The sequence below is a fragment of the Copidosoma floridanum genome, unplaced genomic scaffold (assembly GCF_036245765.1).
Source record: "Copidosoma floridanum isolate Cflo_tuat_1 unplaced genomic scaffold, Cflo_Japanese_pri ptg000029l, whole genome shotgun sequence".
Classification (NCBI taxonomy): Eukaryota; Metazoa; Arthropoda; class Insecta; order Hymenoptera; family Encyrtidae; genus Copidosoma; species Copidosoma floridanum.
In genome coordinates, this window is record NW_028321906.1 from 5,866,675 (window position 1) to 5,888,814 (window position 22,140).

General features: G+C 40.3%; 1 protein-coding gene across 6 annotated transcripts in view; it reads left to right on the plus strand.

Annotated features, from left to right (window-relative positions):
• The window catches only part of LOC106641846 (TOX high mobility group box family member 4-B), a 273,663-nt gene that overhangs the window by 235,730 nt on the left and 15,793 nt on the right, over positions 1 to 22,140 (plus strand). For 3 of the 6 annotated variants that reach the window (XM_089596112.1, XM_014356393.2, XM_014356396.2), the window contains 4 exons: positions 7,965 to 8,144; positions 13,985 to 14,100; positions 16,959 to 17,274; positions 19,011 to 19,123. In XM_089596112.1, the coding sequence (XP_089452238.1) occupies positions 7,965 to 8,144; positions 13,985 to 14,100; positions 16,959 to 17,274; positions 19,011 to 19,123 (725 nt within the window). The remainder of the gene's footprint in view (positions 1 to 7,964; positions 8,145 to 13,984; positions 14,101 to 16,958; positions 17,275 to 19,010; positions 19,124 to 22,140) is intronic. The other 3 variants (XM_089596113.1, XM_014356395.2, XM_089596114.1) reach the window with 1 other exon arrangement.

Genomic DNA, 22,140 nt, shown 5'->3' on the forward strand with positions numbered 1-22,140 from the left:
TACTTATCATGTCTTATGTACAAAAACTCTGGTCTAGCGGGATGATTGGACTTTTTCTCCTGAACCCCGCTGGTACTTAAACCTCGTTAAAGTACACAATTTGGCTCGTTATCTCTGCATACTATGCTCTGATTATTTTTTTATTTTTTTTTATATTAATTTAAAAATTAATTTGATTTTAAAAACTTTTTCGCCGCACGAAACCAAGTTCATCTGCGTTCAATAACGCCACATTGTTAAAACTTTTTGCCAACTCTCGTGGGTTGCTTTATCACGTATACACCTCGGCGTTGTAAAGTTAGCGCGCAGCTTCATTTACGCGCCATACATCGGCTCGCGCAACGATATCGGTTCAACGCCGTAATCACTTTGCGTCCCATCGGTCGTAACTTAATCATTAACAATGTGCCCTCGTGATTCCCCCGTAACCCTACGCTTTTGTAACTTTACACTTGGTTTATCCCCGAAATTTCGGCTTTTTTTCTTCCCTTTCAAATAACAAATTACCCGCTCATCACTCACGCGCGCACTTTACCTTACGCAAAGCTGGGTTACGGCTGATTGACGTGTATCGCATACGTAACTCTGTTGTCGTCGCTCGAGCGATTGAGAAATCGTCAGCCTAGACGATTTTCATTGTTTTTTTTCCCCCAACACCTTTTTTTTCTCCCGTTCCAGCGATGGAAGGCAAAGTATGCGCCGTTGCATCTGTCGGTGGGTGCAGTTGTGTTTATTTACGATCGCTTTGCGTTACACCGCGGCATAAATAACGGCGCGTTCAATTGAGCGTTTGTGCGTTGGTATGCATATAAGTAGGTACCTTATACGGATTTATTGTTGTTGCAGTGTACGTTTTATTGGCCGAGTTTGGATGCAAATATTTGCACTGCTGAATCCGTGACCGTTTAATTGCTCTCGCAAAAAAATATGTACTGCTTTCTCTCGCCACAATTGACATTTGTTTATTAATAAATTTACGAATAAAAATCCTCTCGATTGGTCCATTGGTCGACAGGTTTTTAAAGCCCTTCACTGTTTGGTATAAAGCTTGACTCATAATACACGTGAGCACACATGTAGCAGTGAGAAGAAGAAAAATCCCCTTCACCTGCTCCATGTTCTCCAAGGATGAACAAGCAAGCTCGCGCGCGTACAGTGAACCGAGCTGTGCGTGTATGTATGTGTACGTATTGCCTGTCGGGCAAATGGCCGTCGTAAAGCTTACGCGAAATTAGATGAGCTTTTTTTACGCGCGCCAAGTGGAAACGACCTCGTAAAGGCCCGTCCGTGTGCTCACCTTGTATCTCTTTGTACCCATGCACATGTGTGTAAGATTGCGTGTCCTGTACGATAAAGGAAAGAAAATGGTTACCAAACTCTCCCTTGGCATAACTTACCCAGTTTCGCATACGTCGCACATAGTTAGTGCACCTTTGCGATATTTCGAGCTTACAATTGGTATAATACAATTTCCAATAAATCATCTCTACGAATTATCTCAGCATATGTTATATATACGATTATCGCTGTTGAATAATTCACGCGATCCAAGCTACAATTTCGGTACAGCTGATGTCACCAAAATTGTAAATTGTTTTACAAATATTACGATGTATATACAATTATAGCTTCAATGGAAATCGGGGACTTTGTGTGCATGTGCACCTACTTTGATCGGAAAAGAAAGAAAAAATTTACTCTCGAATCGGGTGGCGAAACGCGCAGAGTCACGAGAGTACATGTAATGCAAGCTTACGGGGTATATAATTACAGCCTGCTCCTGCAGCGGCGTAATTTATTTGCGCGACTCTTGTGATTCGATCGCGGATAAATAACATCACCGTGTAATCGTTAATAATAAATACAAATGCTCGCGCGGCTGTTGTTGCTGCTGATTGATACGTTGGTGGTGAAAGGCGCGAAATCGTCGGGTAAAATTCGCGGTACGGGCATCCTTGTAAAATTGCAAAAAAAAAAAAAAAAAAAAAAAAAAAAATCCGTACTCGCCTATACTCCGCGAAATCGGATTTATTATTTACTTTTACCGCGTATCGCGCGAATTAATCAGGCACGCGAAAGTTTTACAATATTCCCGAAGCGCTGCTTTCTTCCCAAAGTATATTTATGGTGAAAAGCATCGCGAATATAAATCACGCGCAATTCACGTGTTCACGAGACAGAGGCTGCATTGATCTCATCATCGCTTACTCGCGTGAGTAATCGTCGAATATTTGTACACCATTGGCTTTTTTTTTCTCTGCAATGACTGTTGTATGCGCGACTGAGGCATCGTCAAATGATATACCCGGCCAGGCAACTGCCGTATAAATCATTGACGAGTAATTTCGAGGGTTTTGTTTACGAAATGTGCTCCGTACGAGAGGTGGAGGGGATAATTTAATTTCGTTGCGAAATGGGCAGTTACCAGTGCTCTAATAACGCGATAAATCCGCGAGCCACGCTAGACAGAGACTTTACGCTACTCAACTGGAACGCGAACAGCATCACACACAAAACGACTGAACTCACACACATACTCCAGACAAAAGACATCGACATTGCATGCATCACTGAAACACACCTAGACAACACAAAAACACTCATTTTTCATCGCGCCTCTGCGTCCCTGCTTATGTGATAGCTGTAACAAACTATTGTAAGTATGGCGCTGGCCACGTATTCAGTTTGGCTTTCATTACTACGCGACTAAGATTATCTAAGGTGAGGTAGTTCATTTTCTCTTTTATAGTACATGAACTCTTGAGTTGAAGTTTTTAAATTGGGCCCACCAAAAATAAATGATCTTCAAAAAAATTCTTTAAAAGTAGCACCAAATTTAATAGAAAGTGTCTCGCTGTATTTAAAAAAGTTGACAATTTCTTTTTTTTTTTTTTTTTTTTCGTGGATGGTCCGTTAAGGTACAAACCATTTATTCGAAGGAGTGCCTCGAAAAAAAAAATGTTCTGAGAAATTCTTAACCACAGAGTTTTCGTATGCAATTATACGCGATTACAAAATAGCATTGAATTAGGTCGTGGACTTTGCGTAGTATTATCTTTTTTTTTTTTTCTACCTCGTTCAGCAATTGAGTGCGTCGCGTGACTACTCGTGTTTTTCATTGTGAGTTGTCAACTGCATAATAATATGGCGTTTCAAGCTATTATCATCAGTACATTGTTATTATAAAGAAAATAAAGAGCCGTCAAGAGCGTGTAGGTATACTAATTTGTCTTTTGTGTTATACATTTCAGCAGTTTCTCGACGCGTGTATTTTTATCCGGGACAAAGAACAATGGGGTCGAGAGAGCCCGGCTCGAAATAAAAGTATTCGATCATGAATCGCTTTTCAATTTGTTGCCATCCTCCGGTGCGGCACACGGGCTCTTATGCATTGTGCGCGACCCCGTAAAAATATAGTTCGTCATAAATTTTTGCCCCGAAGCCATTCATCAAAATCGTAGTAAACGAATGGGAAAAGTAAAACGGAGAGAAAAACAAAAAAGAGTCTTGGTTTTTTTTTTTTTTTTTTTTTCATAAAATTCTCGTAATAAATCTTTCGTAGTTTTATATCAAGCTCCGTTCGCTGCAGCGAGGTGTGATCAATCACTCGAAGGAAAAAGGAAGAAGAAGAGGAATGTGTAATGGAATTTTTACTTCTCAAATTTGATTCGAGTCAAGAAACCAATGATAAATAAATTTAAGGGTTTTTTTTTTATTTTTACTGTAAAAATTGTGATTTTAAGTTTTTTCTCGTTCAAAATACATTAGGTCAACGATTCTGAAGTTTATTTTTTATCCGAATGCCCTGAATATTTCATCCATGGAAAATTTATACATATTTAATACTTGGAATCTTTGAAAAGAAAAAAAAACAATAGTATTGTTCTGAAAGGCCCTTGTGTTTTTTTCAATTTACAACAGCAGCAGTAAGTATACTCTTGGCTTACTGTAGGTAATATTATACTTTTCGTTTATCGCGGGAACTACTCAGTGTATACTTATACCATAAAAAAAAAATATTATAACGCAAGAAACGCAGAAAAACGGATCTCGACATTTACAACAGAGCACAACTTCACCTTCGACGATATCTCACTTTTTCCTGTGTTCTACTTGCTCGTGTTTCATTTTTTTTTTTTTTTTTTTCTTTGTCTTACCGTTTACGCAGTATATGTAGCCAACATGTAATTTCCCGTAATTTTGGACACGTCATTACCAAGTCGTAAATTATTAAGTGCTCTTACTATACGCTAAACTGTGAGGGACGATAAATTTTTACTATGTATCGTTTTTGTTTTTTTGTTCTCTTTTTAGTTTTTTTTTTTTTTTTTTTTTTTTTTTTTTTTTTTTTTTTTTTTTTATTTACTGATTTAAGCAAAGTTTTTTCCGTGAAGTGCATCGATTTGGTGGTTGTATTTTTTTTTTTATTATAAATAATAGAATGGTTTAAACGTTTTTTACTGTGTGTATACATGCACAAACGAGTAAACATTTAAAGCTATTTTTTTTTTTTTTTTTTTTTTGTTAATCGTTTTTTGCTGTTGAGGATCAATTTTTTTTTAACTCATAAGTTTCCAGCTTACATAATAATCTATTTATCAATTTGTATGTTAATTTACTCCAGCGTTTCCACAAAGCAGATTCGTAAAGTCGTAAAAGTAATTGCATGACATTTGAATGGTTTAATAAACGTCGATTGTTAAAAATTACAAGGTAAATGAGGTACGTGAATTATTAATACATCGACGCATTTTCTAACTGCCAGCCGGAGGGTACTCGATTAGTTTAAAAAAAAAATTTCGTCATTTCGATGATTACTATATGATTTAAGTAGACTCGAGCTCGCGTAATGAAAACCACTTTTCCCGACTATAAGAAAAACAACACTTGCCACATCAATTTTTATAGTTAAAGGCAAGGCAACTCTGTCTCTATTTTTCTCTTTGAAACGAACGAGTATATCCCATGTTTTTATTGGAAAACCAAAACACTAATAACACGCTTTGCATCGTAATCACTAGGAAAAAGAATTAACGATTTCCAATAAACATATTTAACCCAGTCTCTTTTTACCTTTCAAATCAAATTACATCTTACTCTTTAAAACGAGTAATCATACACATACAAAGATTTAGCAATCAATCATTCGCCGAGGCTTAGCCCAAAACGACGTCTTGCGAGATAGATCAAGAAACCCATACATAACTCTACTCGATTACCATGCAGGAATAAGAAAAAAAAAAATCGATAAATAATCACCTGCCCCTAACATATTTTCGCTAATAAATTCATTCGAATGAGTTAAAAAACTTTCTCGAGATTCGCGCCACTATGGTGATTCTCCTCTGTTATATTTTTAGCTCAAATATGTCGTCGTCGCTCGCATGCATGACATCTGAAATAACATTTATGCCTCTCTCTACTCTCGTTTGCCTCGGCGATTCCGTACGTTATTTTAGCGACAACGTACAAAATCCGTGTGGGACACGTTGGATCGTGGATCATTAGCATATATTTTTTTTTTTCGATCGGAGTCTTGCGATCTTTTGTTGAAATTTTTCACAAAACAATCATTAAAAAAATCCTTGAAATTCCATCGAAGAGAAAAAAAAGGATAAATATCCAAGCACCTGCTGCTAAAAATCACACGTGCGCGAAAATCAATACACGATGTACATAAACCTAACGGGGGTTCATACCTAAAGGAATTCGCGGACAGAGTTACGTAAGACGTATTCCTAAAAAGGATAAAAGAAGAGAAGGAGAAACAGTCAACGGCATCGATTAAGCCTCCCCTTCTCCGCCAGGCAAGCCTCTTAACGCGATTAGCCGAGAGAGAGAGCAACTCTAATTTGCTTGTAAATTGCCTTTGAAAAAAACATTAGCGAAGCCCTATTAAAAACTCGACTCTCTACTGCCGCTGAAACTAAATCGAATATAACGACCTTTTCTTTCGTTCCTTCTCTTTAAAATATACACTTAACTCTACATTACCTCCACCGAGTGAAACGGCAAATCCGTAGAAAATAAGGACAATAGAAGAAGAAAAAAAAGAGAACAATGTATTAAAAAGTACAGTAGACTCAGGTCGTAGAGAAGGGCAATTTCCATTTGACGTCGAATTCCATTATAAAAATTTGTATTTACGTAAGAGGACAAGGAGAGGAGGGGACGAACTCTTGAACTCTCGTACACTCGCTCATGCACTTGGGTACGTGTGCGCGCGAGTACGCCTTACACTCATCGATTTAGACCAAGAGTCGAATAAGTTTCGCGGGTGGGTACATATAAGGTCGAGTGAAACCAACTAAATAATATTTCCAACGAGAGAGGAAGAGAGAGAGGGAAGTCGGTAAGAGTTTTAACAAGATGGAGAAAGAGCAGACCCCCCTTGCCCTCTCTCTCTCTCTCTTTCTCTCTCTCTATTTGCCAAAAGAAAAATGACGTTCCTCAGCAGCTCCGGCAACACCCCTTAATTCAAATTCTTATACCTTCCCCCCAACTCGTACACGACTTTTTACTTGTGTTTCACTTCTGGTTCTTTGCTCTTTTACCTCTGCCTGCACGCTTTTTCCATTCGAGAATCGTGTCACTGCAGACGCTCCTGCATTTTTTTGTTCTCGATGTATCTCGTTCTATTGTCAATGGCGATGTGGAGTTTCTAAAATTTAATTGATTACGAATCGTGATGTGCTCGTTCAACGATTTTGGTTATCGGTGGATCGAAAAGTAGATTTTTCACTTGTTTTTTGATGATGATCGAATGAATTTACACATTGTACATTTAATGGTAAATTATCCATGGTTTATTTGGTTTAAGTACTTTTACTGGAACTTTGCGTGCAGGTAAGGTTTCGCGTGATATCTCGGAATTGCATTCATCGACAGTCGATTTATCATTGAACGAGAGTTTCATAGGAATAATTTTTTTTTTTCTCTTCTTCTTTTCTTTCCATGATAAACGATAAATTGTTGTTTCTTATCCTCGAATGCTCTATTGTGATTTCGTATTATTCATTCCTCACAATAGTGCCCCGTCGACATTTCAATGGAACGAATGTTCCGTAGAGTAGGATGAAGAAAAAAAAAAGAAAGAAAGAAAGAAAAGAGTGGAAGAAAATCAAATGGATTTCATTAGTGTAAAAGCGCGTAATTTATAGAAACGCCGTTTCATTTCGCTCGAGAGTGAAGTACAGCGCAGCAGAACAATTAACAATCAGCATAGAGCTCGCATAATTAATTTCGCGATTCATTACCGAGACTCTGACGAAAGTAAAGAGAAAGGTTGGGGGGGGGGGGTAGGAAAAGCAATCAGAGCTCTTGTTTCGTTCGCGCAGGAGCAAGAAATATAAAAAAGTTGGTAACATAGCTGGCGAGTGGTCTATCAGCCAGAGGAGGGGAAGATTCAAATTTCGAGCGGACTATTTTTTCCCCCCATATTTCGTCCTATCAAGTTCTACTACTGGAAAACATATGTTTTCTTTATTTCCTGTTCTTTTCCAATTGGGCAGTAGAACTTTATTCGCAAAAATCGCTGGAAGGATCAGTTTTACGCGCGAGTAAAAGAAGATAAAAGAGCCTCGTCGTGTATACACTTCCTCCTTTTAGTCCCCGTTCCTTTTACTTCTCCTTTCCAGATCTTCTCTTTTTTTTTTATTACAGTACCTTTGATATCGCGCTCAAAATCTCGTCTCATCTTTTGAATCGGCTCAGACAGTCACTAAGTGCACTTGCAGCACTTGCATCAGAAATAAAAAAAAAATCAAAGAAAGTCTTCTATTGTGTTAATGTTTTTTTTTCCCGTGCCTTAGATTGATCAAAAACCCGAAGCAAAATAAGAATAAAAAGAAACTACACAATAGAGCTGCATTCGTCTTTTGATTAGCGAACAGTAGCAAAACTATTTATGCTCTTAATTGCTCAAGACAAGAGGTATTTGAAACTTTGCGTTCTTTTTGTTGCAGACGTTTCACACGCCCAGTTTCGGGGACGAGGACTTTGACATACCCGCGATGCATCCGCACCAGCAACAACAGCACCAACAGAGCCAGCAGCAGCATCACCAGCAACAACAGCAGGCGCCGCCACCTCAGCAGCAGCACGATCCCATGCATCACGGATACCAGTCACAGGTACATATACGTGTATGTACATTTTCTCTGCATAATTGTACCTTAGGTACATCGATGTGTTTGTACATTTTTTCCGCCGTCAAAGTAGCTTCTCTCATTTTTATTCGACTATTGTCTAGCGGGCGGGTAACGAGCCAAGTGTTTCTTTATGTGTTTGTCGCCCTATCTCCAGAGTATCTGACGACGTGACTCAAGACCGAGGACTTGCTTATGAAATCTCGACGATCTTTCTTGGGAGAATTAGGAATACACATGTGACAGCTTTGAAAAGTCTCGGTGTTGTTTGCACTCGCTATTTCTCGGCATATGCACGTTGTTTGATCTCTTTTTAGTTATTTACGTGAAAAGATTGCTTGGATTGTCTTACCCGATGCCGTTTCTTCCTCTTTTCATTATTGCGACATGTGAATGAAATCCAAATTTATCTCGAGAGAGATGATGTGCAGCAACGTATTCACGGAATCTATTTTCGGAGAGAACTTCGTCTCGACACTCTCTTTTATCGAATTCATCCAAGATATTGTTGGTGGCACACGGTAACGAAAGTGAAATCAATCTGCCGATTCATCCGATGGAAAAAGTTTGTAACGAGGTTGCAGCTTCTCTGGCTTTTTTTCTTTAGAAAGTTTATACTTGAAAAGCTTATGAATATACGGTGGAGACGACTGTTATTATCGATACGCATCAGAAGATTTTTCGCTCGATGTACACGCACATGCGTAATATTTGTAACATAATTATATTGAATCGAAAGGTGTTAAGTTGTACGCTGAAAACAAAAACAATAATTGTAAAAAAAGAAACTCAAAAAACAACAACAAAAGTAATTGACTCAGCATATCGGCTGTGTCCTCAAAGTAAATCACTAGACGAGCCTCGTAAATTGCGGCGCTCCCATTGACGTCACGCAAACAGAAGGAGCTCGTCTAATTAAAGCTGAGAATAAACAATTTAATGTTACATCGAAATAAAAAGGTTGGCGATTGAACTGACACTAATTATTATTCAAACGAAACATATCGCATTTGATCTTATCATCAAATTTTTCCAAGAGTGTCATCTTCTAACTTGGAGCGATAACACCATTGTTACGTCGAAGACGGCGTAATAGTAAATTCTGTATTTAGGCCTAAGCTTTCGCTCAATAGCCTGGGGACACGACAGCAAGGGTTGAAGACGAGGCACTAGGGTAGGAACAGGGTAGATGATTAGAGAAGGGTTAGCTAGCTACTTGGCCATCGGTATTTGTACCCACGGCACGTAACTTAGCGTTGCTTGATTTTTAATTGGAGGCTAGTTGTTTGGCCATCGGCATTTGCACCAACCGGCACACAACTTAGCGTTGCTTGGTTTTTAATTGGAGGCTAGTTGTTTGGCCATCGGCATTTGCACCAACCGGCACACAACTTAGCGTTGCTTGATTTTCAATTGGAGGCTAGTTGTTTGGCCATCGGCATTTGCACCAACCGGCACACAACTTAGCGTTGCTTGATTTTTAATTGGAGGCTAGTTGTTTGGCCATCGGCATTTGCACCAACCGGCACACAACTTAGCGTTGCTTGGTTTTTAATTGGAGGCTAGTTGTTTGGCCATCGGCATTTGCACCAACCGGCACACAACTTAGCGTTGCTTGATTTTCAATTGGAGGCTAGTTGTTTGGCCATCGGCATTTGCACCAACCGGCACACAACTTAGCGTTGCTTGATTTTCAATTGGAGGCTAGTTGTTTGGCCATCGGCATTTGCACCAACCGGCACACAACTTAGCGTTGCTTGATTTTTAATTGGAGGCTAGTTGTTTGGCCATCGGCATTTGCACCAACCGGCACACAACTTAGCGTTGCTTGATTTTTAATTGGAGGCTAGTTGTTTGGCCATCGGCATTTGCACCAACCGGCACACAACTTAGCGTTGCTTGATTTTCAATTGGAGGCTAGTTGTTTGGCCATCGGCATTTGCACCAACCGGCACACAACTTAGCGTTGCTTGATTTTTAATTGGAGGCTAGTTGTTTGGCCATCGGCATTTGCACCAACCGGCACACAACTTAGCGTTGCTTGATTTTTAATTGGAGGCTAGTTGTTTGGCCATCGGCATTTGCACCAACCGGCACACAACTTAGCGTTGCTTGATTTTTTAAATTAAAATTTTGAAATAAAAATTTTCCCGCCACCTGCTTGGCCATTAATATCCGGATTGAACGGCACGCAAAGTGGGTTTTACGAAGAGAAGAAAAAAAAACTATTAGGGGATATATGAGAATTAAGTTTAAAAAGTATTGTTACTTACTTTTATTAAAAAGAAACAAAGGGGGAATATAAGTGGCTCTCGAGGCAAGATCCGGGTGGCCGGATATAATTTAAATTGAAATTGTGGACCGGATTCTCCAGGTCACGAATAGGCTTCGACCGGATTCTCCAGGTCGTGTATTCCTGTCTGGCTACTACTCTCGGTGGTTTACCAAGCTGGCCTGACCGTTGAATGCATCGACCGGGTTCTCCAGGTCGTATGCCTTTAGTCTGGCTACTGCTCTAGGTATACACCCAGGCTGGCCTGACCATTGAACGAATTTTTTTGAGACTGAGCTGCTCGTGCAGGAGGCCATGGGCTTATATAGCCGAAGATCTTGCCTCCTTATCACTGCCACTACGGCCAGAGACGACGAGACGCACATAAGTTCTCAGAATTAGTCTGCATCATCTCATGGCAGGGAGAGGGAAAGATTTCCTATATGCTTTCCGTCTTCCTTTACATATGTTGTTTTGGTTTTGGGGTGACGCTTACTCGCTAAAGAATATAATATAGTAACGATACTGGTCCCAGTGCTTGCTTATCGGGATTAGGTCGTATTACAGTTCGCGTTATTTTTCGGCTTGGCGTCTCTGGATATGTGAGTGTTAGAGAAAGAAGGTGGTAGGAGTATAGCATGCTGTTGTCAAGTCGCGTTGCATGAACGCTGGCCGATGTGTAGATCAACATCCCGGCTCGCGCGTCGGGTTATTTACGAATGGTTAGGACACAGAAGAGGGAAAGGATAGAAAATTATTAAATTTCATCAGGCGATGTCGACGTATAAGGAGGGAGGGAGATGTAGACTAGTTCTTCTTTGTCTTGCTCGGTTTCTTCTTATTTGTGTGTCACGAAGCCTTAGTTTCGGTACTTGGTGTATGTGTGCGTGTATGTCATTTAGCTTGCTACGAAAACGCGGCTTTACGAGGAGGATAAGGAGAGGAGGAGAGAAAAAAAAAAGGTACGTCGAGCGCAGCCTCGATGTAACACCATTATACTTACATGAACTCTCCTTATTATGATCGATCAGTTTCCTATTTTGATAGAGTCGAAATTGGATATCGCGTATTACAACGTAACTCAGTATTAGACTTCTGCCCAGTTGTGCTGATATAAGTATAGTTGGATACCTATTTGGATCATCTCTTTCGGCTCTACCTCCGGTGACTACTTTTGAGGCCATCTCGTTTCCAGTAAGCGCAAACAGAGGAATCTTGGAGTTGCTCTATTCTGCATCTCACTTGTTTCATTATTACATACGCATCCTTGCTCTCGGTGCATTGTATCTCACCGATCGATTTCCGTACCCAAAACAGGTGCAGGAAATTTCGTGTATATCCTGACATCCGTACCGCGTTCACCCTTTTTCTTTATTTCTCAACTACGCGAACTTACGTAAAAGCCTCGTTGACTGACGTTCATTACCGATTTTTCTTCTTCTTAATGAGTATACGTGATTGTACAGCTAGAGTTGACACGCAATCCTTGGATCTAGCGATAAAAGTTAACACCGCACGCAAACGAGGGAGCTTTCAACTTGACAAATATGAAAACAAAAAGTCAGCCTTGAACGCCTTGATTGCTTGAAAAAAACGTTTAAGGCAAACATCGTAGCATTTCGTAACGCGACGCTCTCTGCGCTCAAGGCCCGCGTTTACGTGAAAATACATCTAATGTACATCCACTCGCGTTTATGGGCGGAGATGTCTGTTTAGTGCATGTAGGTATGTATACATTACGTGTGCGTAATTAACGCGATAACAAAAGTATAGTATACCCAAGTAGTAGGGACTTGATATCTGAAATGTGTTATTTTCGAGAAGCGAAACAATGGGCTTATCTCTCTCTGCTTAGGATGTGGATGTGTAGTCCTTCGTGTTGGTGAAAGAGGGAAAAATCGTGTACGTGTTTGTTTCTCCCTCTCCTTGACTCGCGTGATGAATCGGAGCAATTGCTACGGCATGACGCGTTAACTGGCGAGTCATAGACGGCACAGCACGCGTTCGCGAGCTCCAGGACGACGGGGCACTTTTGCGATGGAGTTTTTTAATTTTTATTTTATTTCTCAATGAGCACTTGATTAATCGACGTATTACTGCTATCGCGAATGAATTTATCAATCTTCGCGATTACTCGGTTTTTGTTATTATTTACAGCTGATTATGGCCCTGCCCGGGTTTTATCCAACTGATGTCAATTTCATTTGTTTATCTCGTAATTTTAACGCTTCATCAAAATCAAATCATGTTTTGAAAAACTTGGGGAGCGATGGCATTGCTTTAAAGGCGCATCTTATTTATACTTACGCGTATACCTTGTCAAAACGAGCGATGTTTTCCAATTTTTTTTTTTTTTTTTTTTTTTCATTGAAATTTGTAATTCTTCGCTTGATTATCGTCACGCGTATAAATACCTTCGTGTTAACCGTTTTGTTGCACAACGAAGAATTTGCCGTTATGTGAATATCAATTTACTTCGGCTCTATACTTATTGAATGATTTTGCAATAAAGCGTCTCGAAAAACTAAAGTTGTGCACGTTCGTGTACTACGAAAATAAAGCAACTATCGCGTGCGCCAAAGTAAACGTCTGCAGGAACGTGATCGCTGTTGAGAAAGAAAAAAAAAAAAAAAAACTTCAAGTACATGATGAATTCGCGATCAGCTGCTGTTTTTATGAAATTATTCGTGTTACAAGTGCATTTAACACATAGGTATGGCTAGTAAAAGAGTTTGATGTCCTTCGTCGTTTTAGTGTATGTTTCGACGTTTTTATGCATGCATGGGTATATGTAAAATGCACGTTTCAGTACCTTTTCTCGCACGTGACGGAGAGGCCATTGATTGCATTGGCTATTTATGCACATGTATTTCTCAGGAGGCAATTAAACGACTCAAACAAGATGAATAGGCTCCTTTCTTTTGCTTCTTGGAAAAATGCACAATAATTAACGGCGTAAAAAAATACACGCCCACGTGTTTGTATATACATATTACGTCTTTCAAAGTGATTCTCCGTTTTGAATAAATTTTTACTTAGCTCAAACTGTTTAACATTTCAGTTGAACCGTATACAGGCGTGTGCAACAAATATTATTTTACGAGGGGGAAAAAAAAGGTATACAAAGAAATAGAAGAGGAGGAGCCGAATGGAAACAATCTTTTTTTTTCTTCAAACGTAAAATCCCCCGATCGGCGTCTAACAGCACTTCGTAACTCCGTAATACCCCACCATTATCCGTCATTGTATTTTTTTTTCCCTTTTTTCCACGAGCTTTACATTACTCAACCCATTTCCTGCTCGCGTGGAAAAACAGCGTATACAGCGATTACTCGAATTAAAATTTTTTTTCCTTTTTAACTTTCAAATTCTGTAAATGCCTCTTGTATGGGTACACGAGTAAAATTACCAGGTGGGGAACAAAGAGCTTTCAAATGTATTCCAAACGAAAGGAAATTGGTGTGAAGCTATATGCACCTTACGTGTTATGTATGAGTAAACTGAAAAAAAAAAAAAAGGTTCCTCAGATCTAAAAACAATGCATGTGTGTTTATTTTTGTTGCAGATGATGTCGGGCCCCGGTATGCAGCAGTCACCTGATGGCCTGAGCCTCGATCCCGGCGGTTACCAGCAGCCCCTCTATCTCCAGCAGGAACATCCAATGCAGTCGATCAATGTCAGGTACGTCACTACCATACACTACTTTTCCCCTTCTCCCTTCCCTTGTCTTTCTTTTTTTCCCCTCCATTTCTTCGAAGCGATAATTATTTAGCGCACTGACCCCCACCTCCCCCCCCCGGTTTGCATTTTAACTCGCGGTAGAAACAAATTTACGACGCGCATTCGAGTAATGCTTAATAATTTCGCCTGACATAATTTGTTTAATAACAGACTGCTCCGCCGAGCCGAGGCGTAATTTTTGCCCTTCAAAACTTTGTTCTTTCTCTCTCTCCCTTGCTCCGCTGAATTAATAATAAAATGGCGAGAATTATCGTACCGAGTAATTACACCACGCGTCTTTTAAAATGAAAAATTTAAAATTTATTTATTTACTCCGCGCACGCGTTACAATTTCCTTGGACGTTTCGCTTATGATCCAACGCTTGGTCGACCGATGAGTTACGCAGCTGGTTCGCGATGAAAAAGTTTGCATCGATGCGTCACTTCGCAAAGTTCGATTCGACGCCCACATACCTCGTTCCACTTTTCGTACACGGAGAAAATATGATGTTTTTACATTTACCAGAAAACCCCCAAAAGTCCGAAGGACTATAGAGCAAAAATGTTGTTTTTTCCGCTGCCACTTTGACAAATCCCCTTGGCGGTACATCACGCACGCGTACTTTTCCGCGATAATTCACGTCGCGCGCCATCACAATAAAGTTGCATTAACACTCGGCCGAACGGAAAATTTCTCTCTACGTATAACTAAAAAGTAATAGTAAAAAAAAAAAAAAAAAAAGAAACATTTCTCACTCTCGCGAGTGCGCGCGTTAAGTGTACTTTATTTCCGTACATATTTTAAAAACAGCTGACTCGCGCGCAAAGGAGTATAAATTTGACTTTAATGGCGCCGCCAGTGACAGGCGAATGGGAGGGTGGCACGACTTTTAACTTTGAAACACACTCCTTTTTCGTTCGTGAAAACGTATATCACGCCGAGCGATACAATAATATCGCACACTCCTCGACCCGTGACAAAAGAGAGTACGATCGCTTTTTTTTTGAAAAAAAATGACGGGAGTATCGGTAACTTGTACAATTTCAACTTTTTCCATAAACAGTTTTAATATTTTCATTACACATGCGGGGTAGCGATGGATAGATGTATTAAAAAAAAAAAAAAAAAAAAAAAAAAAAACGTAGGTTAGAGCAAGGACGAGGTGGGATTTATCGCTCGGGCAAATTAAATTCGAGAGATTCCGGCGAATAAAAGACGAGGGCGAGACGGGGGATGATGCAGCTCAAAAATGGCCCGTAAATCGTGACGGGCGACGCTGACGCTGCACCACCGGCCGTATCTCATAAGTTATCCAATTTGCGTTAAAATAACGCTTACGTATACATGCATCGGCCACTTATCCATAAGGAGAAAATACACGGAGGAACTGGTAATTTCACTCCTTTTTTTTCCACGAGAGCGTACACACGCATATTTATTTCCACTCGTACTTACAGAGATTCCCATTTTGTCGAAGCTGGGCGCAAAAAGTAATGCACGAACGTTCATCTCACAACTCGACATTGACCTTTTGTTTTACATATATATATGTGTTTATGAGCTATTTGCTCTTGCCAACAAAATACGAGACAAAATATGTGCGGATCAATGTTTTTGCTACTTTTGTTGCTACTACTTAATCGTTTACGCGTGATTCCATTTTCGCAATTTCACCTCTTCCACACACGAATATCACACGTATGGACATTTATATATTGTCACGGCAGGGCAAATCGTTAATGGCACGGGATCGAAATTTTCTCCTCGATTTATTATTCATCCGAGGTTTTCGATCGAATAACGCAGTGGCCACGCGTACGAAACTTATTAACTGCATTTCGAAATCATTATCATTATGATCATCATCAGCAGGCGCTCGAGGGTGTATCGGTATATTATTATCATCATCATCCTTGGGCTCTCGGTGGGATTTAATTATTAATTTTCCAGTTTCGCAAATGACGAATCACACGAGGGATAGAGATGAGTCACGGAAAAACGTAATATGCAGTGTTCGCCGTAATAATACAATACGCCAGAGACGGAAATGGAATTATACCGCTGCATTAGCTGTACATCAGCAGATGTAATTACTTATCGTCCAATCGTTGTACCCGAGAATAAAATAGCAATCTTTGAAACGAGAATGAAAATAACACGTTGCGTTATCTCCCTCGTCTCTATTTTACAAGTGTCCAGCCGTGATAAGTATGTTGTTGAATCACAAGCTCGACAAGCCGGAAACTCGGCTGTAGTGAGGAATATTTAATGACGCTTTGTATGCACGTCGACTGTTTTTACAATAAGCACAAAGCACTTCCCTTTTTCTCGCGTCGTTCCATTATCAATATTTTTTCAACCGACGCAAAACAAAGAAGCCTCGCAAGACAAATACTCCCGACCTAATGCTCTCCTTGTACACCTACTTTGATACCTCGAAAGGAGTCAAACTCATGATTTCAACATGAAATACGTAAATATTTTGCCAACAATGACATTTCTTACGCTTAAGTAATGTATGGATGGCAAATGGATCGTCCCTTCTCCTTGCCCCGCACCCTTGATTTTATACACGATACTTACTCGTCAAATTCACGTTTTTCATTCAGCCTCTGTTATTTTTATTGTTTGGCTCTCAAAGAGACGTTCTTCAAACAGTGGAAATGCAAATAATATAAACAATTGTAATCTTTTTGTCGAAATGACAGCTTAACAGTCAGGCAAAGGGACGAGACCTTTTTCTCCCTCGAATATTAAAATCAAATGAAAGTTGAAAAGATGAAAAAATAATAATAATGTCTCAAATTTTGGATTTCAGTTCGGCATACAGTAGTCCTCAGAGCTCCTACACAACGATGACTTCACCGAACCAGCAGCACAACAGCCAGCAGCAGCAAATGCTCCTTATGCAGCAGCAGCAGCAGCAACAACAGACCCAACACATGCAGCACATGCAGTACCTGCACTCGCAACAGCAGCAACAACAACAGCAACACCTGCAACAGCAGCAGCAACAGCAGCTGCAGTACAGAAGCCCAGCTGGAGGCAGCCCGCCGGCGATGCAGCAGACTGTCCTCCCGGAAAATACGACGACTAGCGAGGACAGCGACGATAGCACGCCTCACTCGGCCATGGTCAGTACATTTTTTTTCCCTTCTTTTTTTTTTAATGACAAAATAGAGATCTCTTTTGCCAACCTTTCCGTCTTCTTTTTTTTTTTCTTCCCTCAACTTTCATTGTTTGTTTATACATAGTTTGATTAAAAGTTTTTGGTTAAACGACTATTTTTTTTTTTTTTACTATAAGGTGAACTGTATCAACGGTGTTTTCAGAAATAAGTTTAACTCCTGCAACCAAAGTGAGGTATTTTACATAATTAACAAAATACCTCGTGTCTTTATCAAATATTTATTTATTTTTTGTTCTCTGTATAACCTCAACGATATACTTCATCATATAATTTATACTGTAATGTATCAATCACCATTTGCTACGTGTAACATTACCATATAAATGTGAAATGAAAATTTAATTTAATCGAGTCGATAATTGGGTCTATAAATTTTAAATTCCAGTCTTTCTACGTCAAAAGCAAAATTTGCGAAAAATGCAGCCTCCTCTTCGGCCCCCTCTTTCACATCACCTTTTTTTGCTGAAATTTTTTTCATACAATATAAAATTTCAAATTGCCGGTAATAAGAGGCCTTATGCATTATTTATAACTTGAGACTCGATCCAAATTTTTAAAACATTTTCTTCTATTCGGAAAAAAGAACCATTTAGAAGCACACAAGCGAGCAATGCGTTCCCATGCAAGTGTGAATTTTCTTTTTCCGGCCGGTAGGATAAAAATAGACGCCGATAAGACGGTAAAAAAAGCTGCTCTATACGCTAATGTAAAACCATTTATCTGCGCAACGTGTGAGTACGTGCGACTCGCGTTTCCCGTGAATATTGAAGGAATGCATTGGAAAAGTGCCTTCGGAGTACCAAAAAGTTGCACCAATGTACTTGCATGTTGTTCTATTTTTTTAAGGTCACGCAGTGACTAGTTTTCCTTTCCGACCGGACGTGCTTTATTTTTTCTTTCTCTCAATTCGATCTCCAGTTTTCACTTTTAAAATCTGTTTTCATCATCTCTCGAACGGATCTCGAAAGTTAAAACCGATTTTGCTGACGCCAATACTCCGAGTGCCTCTTTTATAACATTTACACACGGATGAAATGTATATATATATACGCTCGCGCATTATTCTTTCATTCTTTGACCGCTTTGTAGTTTTAACGCATCACTTTGAAATGAAAACAAGGCTATCGATCCGATGTTTACACGTATATAGGAGAATCAGCGCCTTTCGCCGTGGAAGTGTATCCATTCGACATTTATTTATAGCACTTTTGAAATAGATTTTTATCCACACCTCCGGTTTTTTTTTTTTCATCTTTCTTTCCCGTGAAACGGGCTTGTATCAATCTCGCGCGGCTATCGCGTATTTTCGCTTTTATCTCGGCAGTAAATTTCAATTAAAATAAGTAACGTCGTTTATCGGGACTAAAAGTCTTGCAGTTTTTTTTTTTACTCACCCGTGAGAGAGAAAAGCCACTTATCCCGATTAGATGCATAATATTCCTCCTCGTGCATTTTATGGTTGTTAAGACACGGGCAATTAAAGCGATTATTCCCCTCTCGTTTATTTTTATTTTTATTTTTTCCAAACAAAAGGAGGAAAAAAAAAAGAAGAAGAAGAAAGATAGGAAGGAAGGCATAAGACTTTATTATCGCACGTACATTATGTTGGTACATGCGAGTAGAGTGGCGAGTTATATTATATCAATAATCCGTTTGATTTGCATGTTGGTTGTGTTACAGATAACGGGTATCAAGAGACCCTCTCCAGAGCCGGCAGACACGATGAGCAAGGCGCAAAAGAAACCAAAGGCCCAGAAAAAGAAAAAGAAGCGGGATCCCAACGAGCCGCAAAAGTAAGCTGTTTACCAACCCATCATCTAACAAAAAAAAAAAAAAAAAAAAATTATACATATCCAACCTCCCAAATTACTTCGATCTGATCTCATTTCTCTGGTGGATATAATTAGATGCTGGGCTGCATTATAATTCACAAAAAGCCTCGACCTCCTCCCCTTTCGTGTATCGTCTTTTTCTTTTTGTTTACGTCGAGCTTAAAGAGCCATTTAACCCTCCACAGCCCACGCATATAATTTCCGACTGATGCGCACACACGTACACCCACCCACGATTACCTTATGATTCAACCTATAACCAAGTCCTCCCCTACCTCCCTTTTTCTTTTTATTACAACATTTTACTTGATTTTTTTTTTTCACGTTTATATAGAACCTCCAGACCCTTAGTTACTCGACAACGCGGGAACCTGCCGAATGTTAATAGCCAATTGATCGGCGCTGCGAGAGATACACGTGTATTACGTATATGCAAAGCTCTCGCGCGTACAAGCGTAATTATTAGTTTAATGACGCCCAATGGGCTTGTTGGTGCGAGCCGATTCGGCAAAGTCACACAGGAGTTTAACTCTCCCATGTATCGACGTCCTGGTAATTGGACCGTAAATGGACTGCGATATCTCCCCCTCCACCTCTCCATGGAGCCGTGATGAGTCGGTTGTCGTTGTACATACAATAGCTGTGCAAGAAGTTACACTGTTGATTGAAAAAAGCAAAATAAAGTAGTTTTACCGGGCCAAGGGATTTTGGTATTTTTCTTCGGCTGAAATGAAAACCTTTTACGGAAAAACCGGGAATCCTCGAGAGAGTCACGAGAAATCGGCGCGTTCTTTCATCCCATCTCGGAATGAGTATACATTTCAAATTACTCTCGCCGAATCTGTTTTCCCGCGCGGGTCCGCGTAATCGAGTCATTTCGCCTTTGTCCCTCGTTTCTTTTTCCATTTGCTCCTACGATTTTTCGTTTCCTCGTTTTTCTCTACTACATAAAAACTATAGGTTCTCGAGGAGTCAACCTTCAGTGCACTTACGGTACCGACCATCGTCTCTCGGAGCCGCGCAATAATTAGCTAATCACTCAACGAGACACATTATAATAACATGCATATTGATCGTGGAACTAGTTTTTTTTTTTTTTTTTTTTTCCCTTCCTCCAATCCCGAAAGATTTGGCTGGCGCGGTAAGCCGGGGGGTGGCGCTGCAAAATTTATGAAAGCCATTCAGCGTAATGGGCCCATTGTGACTAGGCAACTATTGGGTCACATCCCTCCTTCTCTCTTGGCAAGAGTCGCGAAAACTGTTATATCACCTTGAGGTATTCTTCTCCTCGGGAGCTCGTAAATTGAAGGGGAGAGAACGAGTTTGCAACATTAGGCGATTGTTCCGCGATGCAAATTGAAAGTTCTCATTTAAATAGCTCTCTGTATATTGATAAATAAAAAAGAAAAAAGGAAAAAGAACACATTTCGAGCTCCCATCGGTGTGGCTCTTACGGAACGATCGTACACTACGACAACGCCACCATCCACATTATAATACACGTAAACTCATCGCAAGTGTACCTACACCGTTCGGTTGCTTTTTCCCCCACTTGGATTAAATGACGGGAGAGAAGAGAAAAAAAAAAAATTGTCAAAAAATTTATTCGATCACTCCAATCTCCGATCTTCCATTGTGTACACTATCTCTTGTCATCTCTGTTGAGCTGTTGAGAGCACTAATACTACCATCGCAATCACCACAATAACCATACCCAATGCCACAGTCCTCTCTTTCTCGTATCGTTTGTTTTCGCGCACTGCCCGTCCACCCATATATGTACAGAAGAGAAAATGGAATGAGGGAGTGAGGGCTGCCAGAGTTATGACCTCTGTGAATTGGCAATTACCGTTATTGTCGTTGCGCCTTGTATGTAAGCACGTGAGAGACAACAACAACAACAACAACAACGACGTCCAGTCGTACAACGAGAAAGGGCTCATTGTATCATTCTCGACAAGCATCTCGTGTATAATATACATGTATCATCGTTGTATATACCCACGCTTGGTATGTGCAACGCGCGCGTGCTCTTTCGTCGCTTCGTCCTGGACCCTCGGGGCACATACTCGCTGGTAATGTAACGATGCTGCAACAGTTAACGCGCTCGTGGCTGCTGTTTAGCGGGATTAGAGATGGCTGCCGAGCGCCTCGATAAATCTCATCGCGATCCGGGTCGAACAAAAGGGCTAATACCATGTGTCGCTTCGGCTGCTGTTGATCGAATCGAGCGAGAAAGACTCGATTTACGAGATGTTTGCGTCGGTGCGCTACATGAATCGTTTTTTTTGTCTCAATCGACAGATTTTTCCAGTTCGATTGAAGCGACGATTAGCTTGTTGTATAGTTCACGCGCATCAAAGTACTTTTTTTTTTTTTCCAAACAAGCCGATTTTCGAGGACTTTCATTCTCGTTGTCTGTTCGGAAAATAACCCAAAAATTGTCGTGCTTTTGACACGTGTAGTAAGGCCTCTGTTGTACGCGTTGTAAAGTCGCGAGTAGGCACTTTCTCGGCTGCGCAGTGTCAACATTCATTCGCTCCCGCAAATCCATTTTCGTGTAGCTGTAAGGTCTCCCGCGCGCCGCGTCTCGTTATGATTTCCCGAGTCTGGCAGGTCTGCCGAGTTTGTCCCGTCGCGGGAAAAAAAAAACCTCGCCGTGGATCGATCGCGAGCACTTATCACCCTCCCCCCTTTCTTCATTCGTTTAGTGCGAGGTACACGGACGACGAGCCAATTTGATTACTGGTTGGAATAATAACTCCTCTGGGCTTTTTTCTCCCGCGCCCGGCTATTTTTTATTTCGGTGCCTTGTCAAGCACGTCGTTGATGTTGTACTTTGATGTTTATTGTTGTTGTTGCTGTTGTAAATCATTAGTTGGTAGGGATTTTTTTTTAATAGTGAAAAATGACTCAAGGGTCTCGTAATGTTGTTGCCGAGTGCATACGTAAAGAGAGAATGAAGAAAAAACTAGATA